General features: G+C 45.1%; 1 protein-coding gene across 1 annotated transcript in view; it reads left to right on the top strand.

Annotated features, from left to right (window-relative positions):
* The first annotated feature begins 3962 nt into the window (after positions 1–3962).
* RHPN2 (rhophilin Rho GTPase binding protein 2) overlaps positions 3963–11276 on the top strand; it is a 31432-nt gene continuing 24118 nt past the window's right edge. The window contains exon 1 of the mRNA XM_026107593.2: positions 3963–4193. Within this exon, the coding sequence (XP_025963378.2) occupies positions 4125–4193 (69 nt within the window). The 5' untranslated portion in view covers positions 3963–4124. The remainder of the gene's footprint in view (positions 4194–11276) is intronic.

Raw genomic sequence — 11276 nt, 5'->3', positions numbered from 1 at the left:
ATTTTGTGCTGAAGATGGATTCTGAAAGTTTCTATCAATCCAGAACTTCTATAAGCAATATCCCAGGTCCTTGAAATCCTTGAAAATAAATAAATAAACAATCTTGAGCGACTCCTACACTTAACAGATGTTTTGCAAGTTTAATGGTTTATTCTCTAATCCACCATTTGTGTTTGTTTGTATACACAGAACTGGTTTCTTTCAAACTGAAACTACGTGAGTTTCATGTGGTTTCAGGTTTCCACAGGAAATATTTACACAGTTCTATGCAAATAGGGAGTAGTCTGTCTAATTTAGGTCTCTAATTCACTTAAAAACAATACAGATGAAGCCACAGACATTATCTACAGACATTATCTTTTCTAATCATTACTAATTAGCAGGCAGTTAGCTAGAACATATAGTGGCAAAATGAGTCGTTAGCATGGTAGCTGTTTTCTCTTTGTTTAGAAAACAATTCTTCCTGAATAGTCAAGTCTAGGTGAATTTGATTTAACACACAAACTTTAACTAATCTTTTTGCACAATGTTAAGAGAAATGTCTATCATGTTCAAAGAGATAGTGTAATAAAATATTGAAGCTTTTTTTCCCCTGCAAGACTCACAAATATATATAAAGTGGAAATTGGGCTAATCGATAGATGGACTTCAAGTTTCAGTTTTCTAATAAGTTTTCAACATCTGTTTTTGAATTACTGCATGAAGAAGGTGGACCAAAAAGATTTCTTACTATATTCTTCATTATGCTCTGTGTCCTTTAAAACTCGTTCTTCAAACAGATAACTTCTAGCTGCAGTTGCATTCATCATCCATAAAGCTACAGGCTGTCAGGGATATTGACAAAATCTTTTTCTCTTCCCTATCAGAATCAAAGTCTAAGATTCAAAGCCACCAATGATTGGAAGGGAAATGGAACTGTGTATCTGGTCCAGAATTTGAGAATCTACCCTGAAAAACAGCATGTTTGATGCATACTTCCCTCTTCATACAGTATCACTCTGATGTGCTTTTGCTGATAAGTCTCTGTGTCTCTCTGGGACAAAAGCTGTCTTTGAAGCACCTGCTACCGGATGGTAGCCACAATGTCTGTAAAGTCACAAAAAAGAAATATTCTCTTCCCAGAGAGCAGCAGCTGCCAGTTATTAAGTCAAACCAGATTCATATCTTCAGAATGTAACAGTGCATCAACACAGGTCCTAGTAGGAAATGAACTTCCCAAACTGAGACCATTTCCTATTAGCCAAAGTGAAGAATAAAGACTGGAATTTCATATATTCACATATTTCTCCAGGATGGGGGCGGAGGATGGGACCAACTGAGCCACTGGAGTGACACAGACATAATAGAAATAAGGCACGTAATGTGTATGTGTACATACATATCATACATACCGTACATACCACTGTGTGTCTGTGGTGAGGCTGTCCAAAGGCCGGTACCTCTTACCTTACCTACTGTGGAGCAAAGGCTGGGAACATTGCGCTCAAGCTATGCCATTCTGTGCTGTTTTCAGTGTGGTCACTCTTTAGATCGGCTGGCTGGTTTGTCTGTGAACATGCAGAAAGTCAGCACAGAGTTCTGTAAAACAGTACTTTTCTTTCAGAGATAGATTCATTGCTTTCCAGTTTAATGTTTTAGGCACAACATACTGATTTTCTTCAGATGCAACCCCTTGGGCATCTGAGAAGAGACGCTTTCTCAGAGATAGTGCCATGTCCAGTACATCAGATCACTCACTCTCATAATACTCAAGATCAAGATGAATGCCAACCAAACATTTCCATCTATACGCCCCTTTTTCTGAGGGCACACGAGTTCCAGATTCCTAGTGTATTATTACTCTTACAGTGCAGCAAAACCTCTGATTAATATAATCGTGAGAAACTGAGAAAGTTTGTGGCATGAACCCACCTCTATTTAAGAATTCTAATAGGAACCAACAAGCTACTGGAGACAAGATGTTTAACCATCTGGTTAGAAGGTTAGGAACATGGGTTTTCTGAGGGTAAATCAGTTTTTGGAAAGTTCTAAGCTGCAATTTACATTCCACGGTCAGGGAGCGCTCCTACCCAGTCATTACCAGCTCAGCAGTAGCTACTGAGGTCATACAGTCTACAGTGTTTTTTGCCAAAAAAGCAAATTCACTAAGAACATGAGTCCTTTTTATGTAGACAAAAGTTACACTGACTTACTTAAGAAATACGTGATCAATCCTGTGTAATCGTGATGAAGTACCTTTATCGAAGCAAAGGAAAGGCGCAGTCTAATCTGGCAATCCCAAGAGCTTTGGGAGATACACTCAGGACAGTAAACACGGAGGAGGAAGCCTCTAAGAGCTATCTGGGACTCTCTTCTTGCTGCAGAAATTTACTGTCTGTTGCACTGCTGACTTTCTTTTACTCAAAGTATCCACCAGTGACTGAGAAATGTTGCATTTTGTCACCATGATATGCTAAAAGTAAGTTATCTTTGCTATCAAACTCTGCAGAAATTTATGCAGATTTGTAGTCTGATAGCAGTCCCTTGTCCTGTCGTTAACCGTCTGATCCCTGGACCAGACTACAAGCTCTCATGTCTTGAAGAGGAGTAATAGCTGTACCCTTTTAATGAAATCAGTTTTCAATAAATCCAGTGAAAGCAGCGCAAGATGTGTCCAAGCTTTAACAAGATGTTAACTGCTAGATTGTATCAACATAGCCTATGCTGGCAAATTATTAATTTAACTCCTATTGTAATTTACATTAATTTTAAAGCACTGCACTGGAGATTTGCATTGATTTTGCAAGATTAATTCTGAAATCTTTGGCGGGGAGGGGAAGTCAGTACTTTTTCTAACTGTAGGAAGATTTAAATTAAAGCACTTTTTTATACCCACTAAACAGAAATTGGAGCAGGTGATGAAGCTATAGTTTTCCAGTATCTATTAACATATATTTGATATATCCACTTAATATCTTTGAGGTTATTGAGGGGAAAAAAGGTATTGCAGCGAGAGTAAACAAACTCTGAATAGATATGAGCAAAATGTTTAAATCCTAACAAAACCTAATCTGACTTCTAGAGAGGCAGCATCAGATCTTTGGGTCCAAATTTCTGAGTTGCCGGCTCTGGTTTCCTTCCCCGAAAACACAGAGCAGACGCCGGGTAACCAGACCGCTCTGCATACCTCACTGGAGGCGTTGGCGTTTTCAAAGCCAGTCAAAGATGTAATTCCAAAGCTGTTTTTTCTTGATAACGAAAAGTTGCCTCTGCATTTTTTTTTCCCTGACTCCTGCAGATTGCAGCTACCCTCGGTTTCCAAGGCAATGAAAGGAAAAGGAGGGGGGCGCAGATACGTCTGCTAATCTCACTTGAAGTACTTTGCTGTATCTTTAAGCGATAACCATAGCTCTTTAGTTTAGGCCTGGGCAGAAATAGGAACCGATATTGCCATTTCCTTGCCCGCACGTCCAATAAAAACAATTGCAAAACCGGTTACACAACGGAGTATTTCGGAGAGAATGGCGTTTTCACCGCAAACACCGCAGATCGGTGCAGTTCGGGGGTTCAGGCCGCAGCAGCTCCCCAGGTTGGGGGCCAGTGCCGCCTCCGCGGCGGGCGCCGCCGCCCCTACCGGAGCGGAGCGGCCCGGGGCTCCCCCAGGAGCGCGCAGGAGATGGGGGGGAGGCGGGAGGGGGGCGTGAGCTTTCCCCGGGGGAGCTGGGCGAAGCGCCCCGCGCCTGGGCGCGGCCCCCGCGGAGGCCTCGCGGCGGGAACGGCGGGACGGGAACGGCGGGACGGGAACGGCGGCGGCGGCCGGGAGGCGGCGCGTGTGAGGGCACCGGCCGCGAGGCGGGAACGGCGGGAACGGCGGGAACGGCGGGAACGGCGGGAACGGCGGGAACGGCGGGAACGGCGCGAGCGCCGCTGCCACCACCGCCGCCCCCCTGGCGGCGCGGGGGCGCCCCGTGGGGCGGGGAGGCTCCTCCCCGCGGGGGGAGGTGGAGCCGGGCGGCGCCGTGGGGCAGCGCCGACATTTCCCGCAGGGTCGCGGCCGCCCATAGCCGCGCTCGCCTCGTCTGGTAGCAGCAGCAGCAGCAGCAGCGGAGGCGACGGCACGGCTCGGCTCGCCCTCCCGCGCGGAGATGACAGACGCCCTGCCGCTCCCCGGCTGCCCGGCGGCCGAGCCGGCCGAGGACAGCTACTTTCGCAAGGTAGGAGACGCCGGGGCAGCGCTGCCCCGCGGGGACCCCAGCCCGCCCGCTCCCCGCCGCGGGAGGCCGCTTCCCCTGCGCCCCGGCGTGGCGCCCCTCCGCGGGGGGAGCCGAGGCCACCGGCGCCTTCTGTAGATACATCTGTACATCTTATTTCTTTAAACCCTGCCTGCTGCCCTGGCGTGTCCGCCCGCGCCGCCTCGCTCGCTCCCCAGTCACCGCCGTGTGCGTAGGGCAGCGCCCGGGGCGAGGCGGGGCGGCTCGCGGGCTCCAGCGAGCGTCGCCCCTAACGACCGCCCGGGCCGAGCGGCGGCTTGTGCCGTCGCCCCCACCCGGGCCGCGCCGCGGTCGCGGTCCAGCACCGCCGGGGCGGCGGGCGCTCCCCGGGGGACGGCGGGCCCTCGGCGGGGGGCGGCGGGCAGGCGCGGCCGCCTGCGGGAGCCGGGCTCGGGCTGCCCGTGTGAGCCGTGGCTTCCCTGCGCCTTCTGCTCAAGCAGGCTTCAAGTGGGAAAACTTCGCGTGGGTGCGTGGGGTTTTCGGTGCCGGTTCCGGATCGGAGGCTACGAACTGTTTTATTGGAAAAAAATACATATATGTGCTGTCAGGTGGCTGCTGCTCGCGTCCGCACAGAAGCGTCCCGTGCGGGGGTCTCCGCAGAGGCGCTTTGGCAGGCGGCGCCTGCGGAAGCCCCGCGGGCTCTTGCCGGTACCGGTGCCCCCGGCCGAGGCGGGGGAGCTTCACCGCGCCTGGCGCGCTGCCGGGGAGCCGGTACCGCCGCGGGAGCAGCCGGGGAGCAGCACTCTGAGACAAAACTCTGACCAAACCTGGTCCAGTTTCTTCAGCTGAGTAATCCCCCGTAACATTTCATGAGTAACCGCTTCTTAGTAGTCCGTATCAGGAAATTAAGTGTGTCAAAGTTCTGCTTACTTAGTATTTTCACAGCTATGACCTCTGTAGTATTGCGTGCTTGCTCATGAGCTGTCTTGATACCGGGCATGGTAGTAGAACCTGACAAACTTATGAAAACTCAGTTTTTTTTAAAGTTAAATACAAATTGTCCCACTCTCTGTCCTTTTTTTTTTGTACTGATGAGAACTATCTGAAGTTCAATAGCCAAGTTGTGCTTCATAAGTCATAAAAGGAGTATACCTTCTGCACTCAGACTTAAAGGACTAGATTGCTTCTCAGTTACACCGTTCTAGGTTAGGGATAAGTTCACTGAAACAGTGTTGTATCACTGTAAACTCCGTATATTGGAAAGGAATGAAGTTTTTTCTCATATATGAAAATACTGTATTTAAGATCAATTTTATACCTAATTATGAGCACATTTCCCACTTTTGAATTACTGATTTCTTAAACTAGTGCAAAATGGATACAAACCTGGTGTCAAGTAAAAGAAATCTAGAGTTGGGTGGGCCATGGTTGCAGTGGGGCTCTCAGGAGACTCTTCAAAGATTCATCTAGCTCATAAATGTGCTTTAATGAAGTTGTAAACTTCAGATTAGGCTGGATGCTTAAAGCCCTCTGTCCCTAAAAGTTAAATGTAAACAGGAAACCACTATTCGTTGCTATACATTAGTTGAATAGTCTCAAAGATCAGAGCTTTCATTTCCACTAAGTGGTTCCAGGAAAAAAAAACACCTTCTGGGGTCTGGAACAGATTTGAACTGTGAAGTGAACCTGAGAAGATCCTCAGGACAGCATATATTTAGTTTAAACCGTACACATATATTTGAGCAGTACTCTAGATGATTTCATGTAACTGAAACTAGTGATTCATGTGTGTCCAGGGGCTTTTTGTTTTCCTTCCAGAAGGGCTCCTTTGTATCCCTCTCCCCTCCCTCCTTAAATCACACTATTTGCTTCCCCTGAAAGGATCTGAGGGTTGGTTTACCAGTTTTGTTTGTGCAGAATCACATAAGTTTCCAAGGCTATTCCTTGTGTTTTGAGATCAAAAGACACTTACTTAATTGACCTTTTTGTTCTGCAGGCTGGGAGCAAGGTGAAAACACTTACTTTGCACCAGCACTGCTCACAAAAGGGCTTCCAAGCATACTTTACTCAAGGAGGTCATCTTCCGTACTTTGCAAGAATGTTGTGCACAGACAGCAAAATTTAATATTGATAAAATCTAACAGTTTGTACGATATCCATTGGCTTTAGACTTCTGACGGTTTCTTGTGATGGGTTGGAAGCATGGGAAGTATGCTCCAAGTTTATATAGTGCCCTTCTGTGTATCAAGCTCTTTGAATTCTTTAATACAACCTGTCAGAAACAACCCTCATTATCCCCAACATGCAATATCTAAACTAGTTATTTACTTAATTTTTGGTTTTTTTTTCTGTAAGGAGGAGACCCTGTAAAACCATGACTAGCCCTAGGTAAAGGGCAATGGTCAGAAATGGGGAAACAGAAACATGATCCTGTTTCCTGCTTTACCTCTGTTGGTACACTGCAGAGTTAGGCTTGCTGTGACGCTGCCAGGTGAGAGTCTCGGATGCGGTGGGTGGCAGCGATCGCTGCCCAGTCATGGCACCATCCTGCTGACTCCCTCTGTTCCCTCCCAGCAGCAGCTCCCAGGAATCGCTTCCTCCCTTTCCCTTCCCCCATCTCTGTTCTCTCCTTTCTCCCCATGACAAGGGCCCCTCATCTTTGCATAGGCAAAATACAGTTTTCCTTAAACCTACAAGATGCTTCGAGCTGGCTCTGAAGCCTTCTTTGTTTTGTTTTTTCCCCTTTTTTAACCTATTTTTAAGGAAACTACTTATGCAGCCACACAGGGTATATGTATCTCTGTCAATGTGGCCCCATTCCTTTCCCTCATACCCCTCCCTACCCCCCAAATCCTTTTGAACTTTTTGATTAGCTGCAACCAAACTCATGAGAAGGATTTTATTTAAAAAAAATCCTGACAAGTTTCCTGAAGAGGATATGGCAAGGTGGAAGACCCGCCTTACTACGGCTTTCCATCGTAAAGAAGATGGAGCTTCTGTGTGGAACCTCTTACTTTCTGGGGAAAAAAATGCCCCAGGAAACTGGTTCTGCTACTGTTCTGGTTATCTCAGCCATCACAGGCTGATAGCTTAATTCAGTATATTCCCTGGTACAATACCAGGGCAAACCGTACCTGTATTCCTGGCTGGTGTGAGTGCTCTTGGAGCGTCAGCCTCTTGCCTCATCTTCCTCTGGGCAGACTTCCACATTTTCCCACCATCATGGGCTGCTACCTGTGGATCAACAGCCAAGCTTATCCCATAGGCCCATCTGATTTCTGCACCAAGTCTTTTTTTTCCACCCCCTGTGAAAGAGTCTGTGGCCAGTAATAAATCATGACAAGGCTAATGGTAAAAACCAAAGAATGATTTATCTTAGAAGCAGAGCAAGGCAAGAAGGACTTTTCTTTTTTTTCCCCAACAGTCTGGTACTGAAGCCTATGACTGAAGCAGGTCTAGCCTTGTGTGCTGTTCTGCTTACCTGAGATGCTTCTTCCACCTCTAGGGAAGTTATTCTTTAAGCCTGCCATAGCCCTTTGGATTGCTTGGGCTCTCTGACCTCTTACTGTTTTTTAGTAACTTTTGAGTTGTTATGGAAAAAAAAACACTCTTTGCAAGCTGTCCTCCTCCCCCTTTTTATTACTGTACACCACCTCACTAAACCAGTGTGTTTTCACAGAGTAAACATCCCAAGAAATAAGCCAATATACAGAATTGAGACACTTACAAACCTGTACCCATCCAGTCACAAGATTCACAGCTTGCACAGTCAGTGACCTGTCAGTAGGGCTGTGTGTGCCCTGCAAGAGAGCTGGGATTTTTGTGGGTGGGTAGGGTGGGGGCAGAGCAAGGAAGAAAGACTTCTATCAACTTCTGTCTAGTATGTCTTTCCCACCTTGGATTATTGCCTTGTAACTCCTTATGCAGACTGTAACTCTAAGTTCCCAAGTCAGTCAGAAAGCTGCAACAGATGATAAGAAAAAGCTTTAGTCCATTTTTCAAGCTCACCCTTTCTGTAGCTCTCTGACTACTTGCTGGTATTTGCTGGCATTACACACCTGGTCCTCCATTTGGTTCCTTTGGATAGCAGTACATTGTGCTGCATACAGCCAGAGCAGTAGGGCAGCTTGCTTAATTAATCTTTACATTCTGGTCAGCTTAATGAGGATGCTTCTTTTCTTTCTTTTCCCCATTCTTAAAAATTTGGCTTGATTTATGAGACTAGGTACTTAACACAAAGACCAAGCTGATGAATCAGCATATGAAGAAAAGAATGCGCTACATCTTTTGGAAAGAAAGCATGTATTAGTCCTCCCTGCCAGGGGAAAATGCTGAAAATGGAAACCAAGCAGCTCTGTAAATAGAACAGCACCAGGCTCAAAAGATGAGAATAGGTATTGTAACCTGCCCATGAATCAGCACTCCCCTAATGAGCCCTCTCTCCTTCCCCTCCTTAGCTTTTGGGATTTATTTTGCAGGGCTTCCCAACTGTGGTTAATGTATCAGTTTACTAACCTGCTACACCTGTGCTTCCACTGGGAGTTAGCTAATGTGGGTCTTTTTAGTCATTAGTAGCCAGGCAACCATCAGCATCAGCATTCACGCAGGAATATTTATTTGCCTATTTGTTCTCTTTCCACTTGTCCAGCTACCACGAAACAATGTTGTGATGATTCATGCCCCACGTCATGCTTTATCTGAGCACTCATTATAGACAAATTTAGAAAGTCCTAAAACTGAAAGTAGGGCTTCATATGAGGCTAAGAATCACCTGAAACTCAACTCATCAAGAAATAGACTCCTCTGACACAATTTTAATTTTGCTTAGTGAGCAGTGTGACAAGACTGATAATCGTATATAAAAATATGTATTTGAAATTTAATGTAACAGTTAGTTCTAAAAGTTTGTATTAATCTTTATGGCTAGGCACTTAGAACTGGAAAACACTTATTCATGGCACAGTTAGACCAGCCTTTGGATAACCAGACCTTCCTCTGTGCTCCCCCGCCTTTTAGCTTCAGATAAAACATCAACTATTGAAAGGCTTGTAGTGTGTATATATAGCTACAATTTCAACACCGAACTAGCAGAAACATAAAAGAAACTCTAGCTATACTAGTAGAAGAAGGTAAGGAAATAAACAAATTGAATATTTTAATAGTACTTAGGATGAGTTCCAGAAATACTGGCATGAATCATGCTATTTACATTTTCTACTACAGCCAAGGAAGTTACCTCCATAAGTTAAGTTACATGCATTTTAAGTATCTAGAGGGTATGGCAATTTGCGTACTGTACAGGGCTTGACGAGCAGCACAGGTCGTACTGGGTGGAAAGGAATGTTTTATTTTAAGTAAGAAGGCACACCCAGTTTCAACTCTGTGTCACCTTCAGACGGTGTGTGGCTCATTTTAGAGGTTCAAACCACTGCTTCATAAATCATAGTTATGTTAACTTCAAATACCTCCTGTGATTGCTCATTGCTTGGCAAACAGTCGTGATCTTTCTGTGCATCACAGCTGGATTTCTGACGTTTTCTGACATTAAAAATACTTCTGTTTTGAAATAAGAACTTCCTGGCAAGATACTGCCCATCAACAGCTCACCTGGAGTCCCAGACTACTGGCTTGCCTAGCCACCCTCTCTGCCTCCATGTACTAGGGTAGGATTCAGCCAGTCAGCCACTGCCAGCCGCTTCCTAATTCTGCTTGGACCCCTGTGGTTGAGCAGGCTGCGCCTGGTCCGAGGGATGGCAAGTCACGCTGAGATCCCACAGGCACTCATGCTACAGCTCTTTGCCAAGTAAGTGTGTGTGGGGATAATGTTTATAGATTTAAAAATAAAAACCAGTGGGAAAGCCTGCCACCTGAGTCCAGGCATTAATTCTAATAAGAGATGAGCAGGAATCCTGTTGGAATTGTTAGCATGCTCCATTAATTAGAGGATTGCTACCATGCGTGCTGGTCATGCATAGGCAAGCCTTGATCAGGAGATGCGTGTTTATTTTTCTAACATCAGTGTCTTGCTTCATTCAAGAACATTTAACTAGGTACATAAATAACACATGGTGCAAATCTCTAGCTCTTGTCATATGGGTCTTGCCTTTGATAATGATACATAAGAAAACATACCAGCTTCCTGATCCTGTACTTCAACAATTCTATTCAACAAAGCAGGGAGAAATAAGGTAACCAGACTTTAGGTTTTTAAGAGCTTTTATTGGTTTGGGAGCTAAGAATAATATAGTATTTACACTTTAAACACGTCATCAAATGCAGCTACACTCTTAGGGGTGAAGAAAGGCTCTAAAACTGATAGCTGTAAGTTTACTATTTTAATTATCTTCACAGCAAAGTTACTCAATTTACTCCTTTTTTTGTTTCAAATTATATGCACAGTAAGCTTAAGTCACATTCTATTCTTGGTCATTTTTGCACCTTCATTAGTAAGAAAGGTTCTTTTGTTGTAGTTTAATAATTTCACTGATAATGTATAAGCCAGGTTAAAATCCATTCACTCTCCAAATTCTTGACTCTGCAGAGAAACAGTAATTAAATGAAACATCTCACATCCTGTTGACGAGAAATGAAGACAGTAGGTGTGGAAGCCACTGTGAAGTCAGGTTGCCTGATATTCTAACGTACTGAACATTAACATTCTTGGGATTGTCTAAACATGGAACTAAGTGCAAAATGCTGTCTGGGAAAGGGGAGAAAAGAAAATTAAGCTCTTATTTGGACATTTCTCCTAAATAACTTTTAAGTATGTGGAGTTTGTGCTTTACACGGGGGGAATCTTTCCCAGACTGCATACTTTCCATAATGTTTCCTGCAGATACTGATTATTTTCTCTGTCCTCTACACAGGCTTCTGCCACCATTTATTTTTTAATCAGCAAGATTATAATAAATAGTTTAAGTGTGCCAGTGAACCCTAACTAGCTGAGTGCCCCCCTCCTCTGTGCAGGTGATCTAGAAAGCAAGGTTTTCCAACAGGTAAAATATGAATGCCTTACATGCCTTGAGAAGTAAATGCAAGGACTTTTGGACTGAGCCTTGATCAAAAGTCCACTGAAGTAAACAAAAC

The sequence above is a fragment of the Dromaius novaehollandiae genome, chromosome 13 (genome assembly GCF_036370855.1).
Source record: "Dromaius novaehollandiae isolate bDroNov1 chromosome 13, bDroNov1.hap1, whole genome shotgun sequence".
NCBI classification, from domain to species: Eukaryota; Metazoa; Chordata; class Aves; order Casuariiformes; family Dromaiidae; genus Dromaius; species Dromaius novaehollandiae.
The sequence above is the reverse complement of the archived record's forward strand: the minus strand, read 5'-3'. Positions and strand labels throughout refer to the sequence as shown.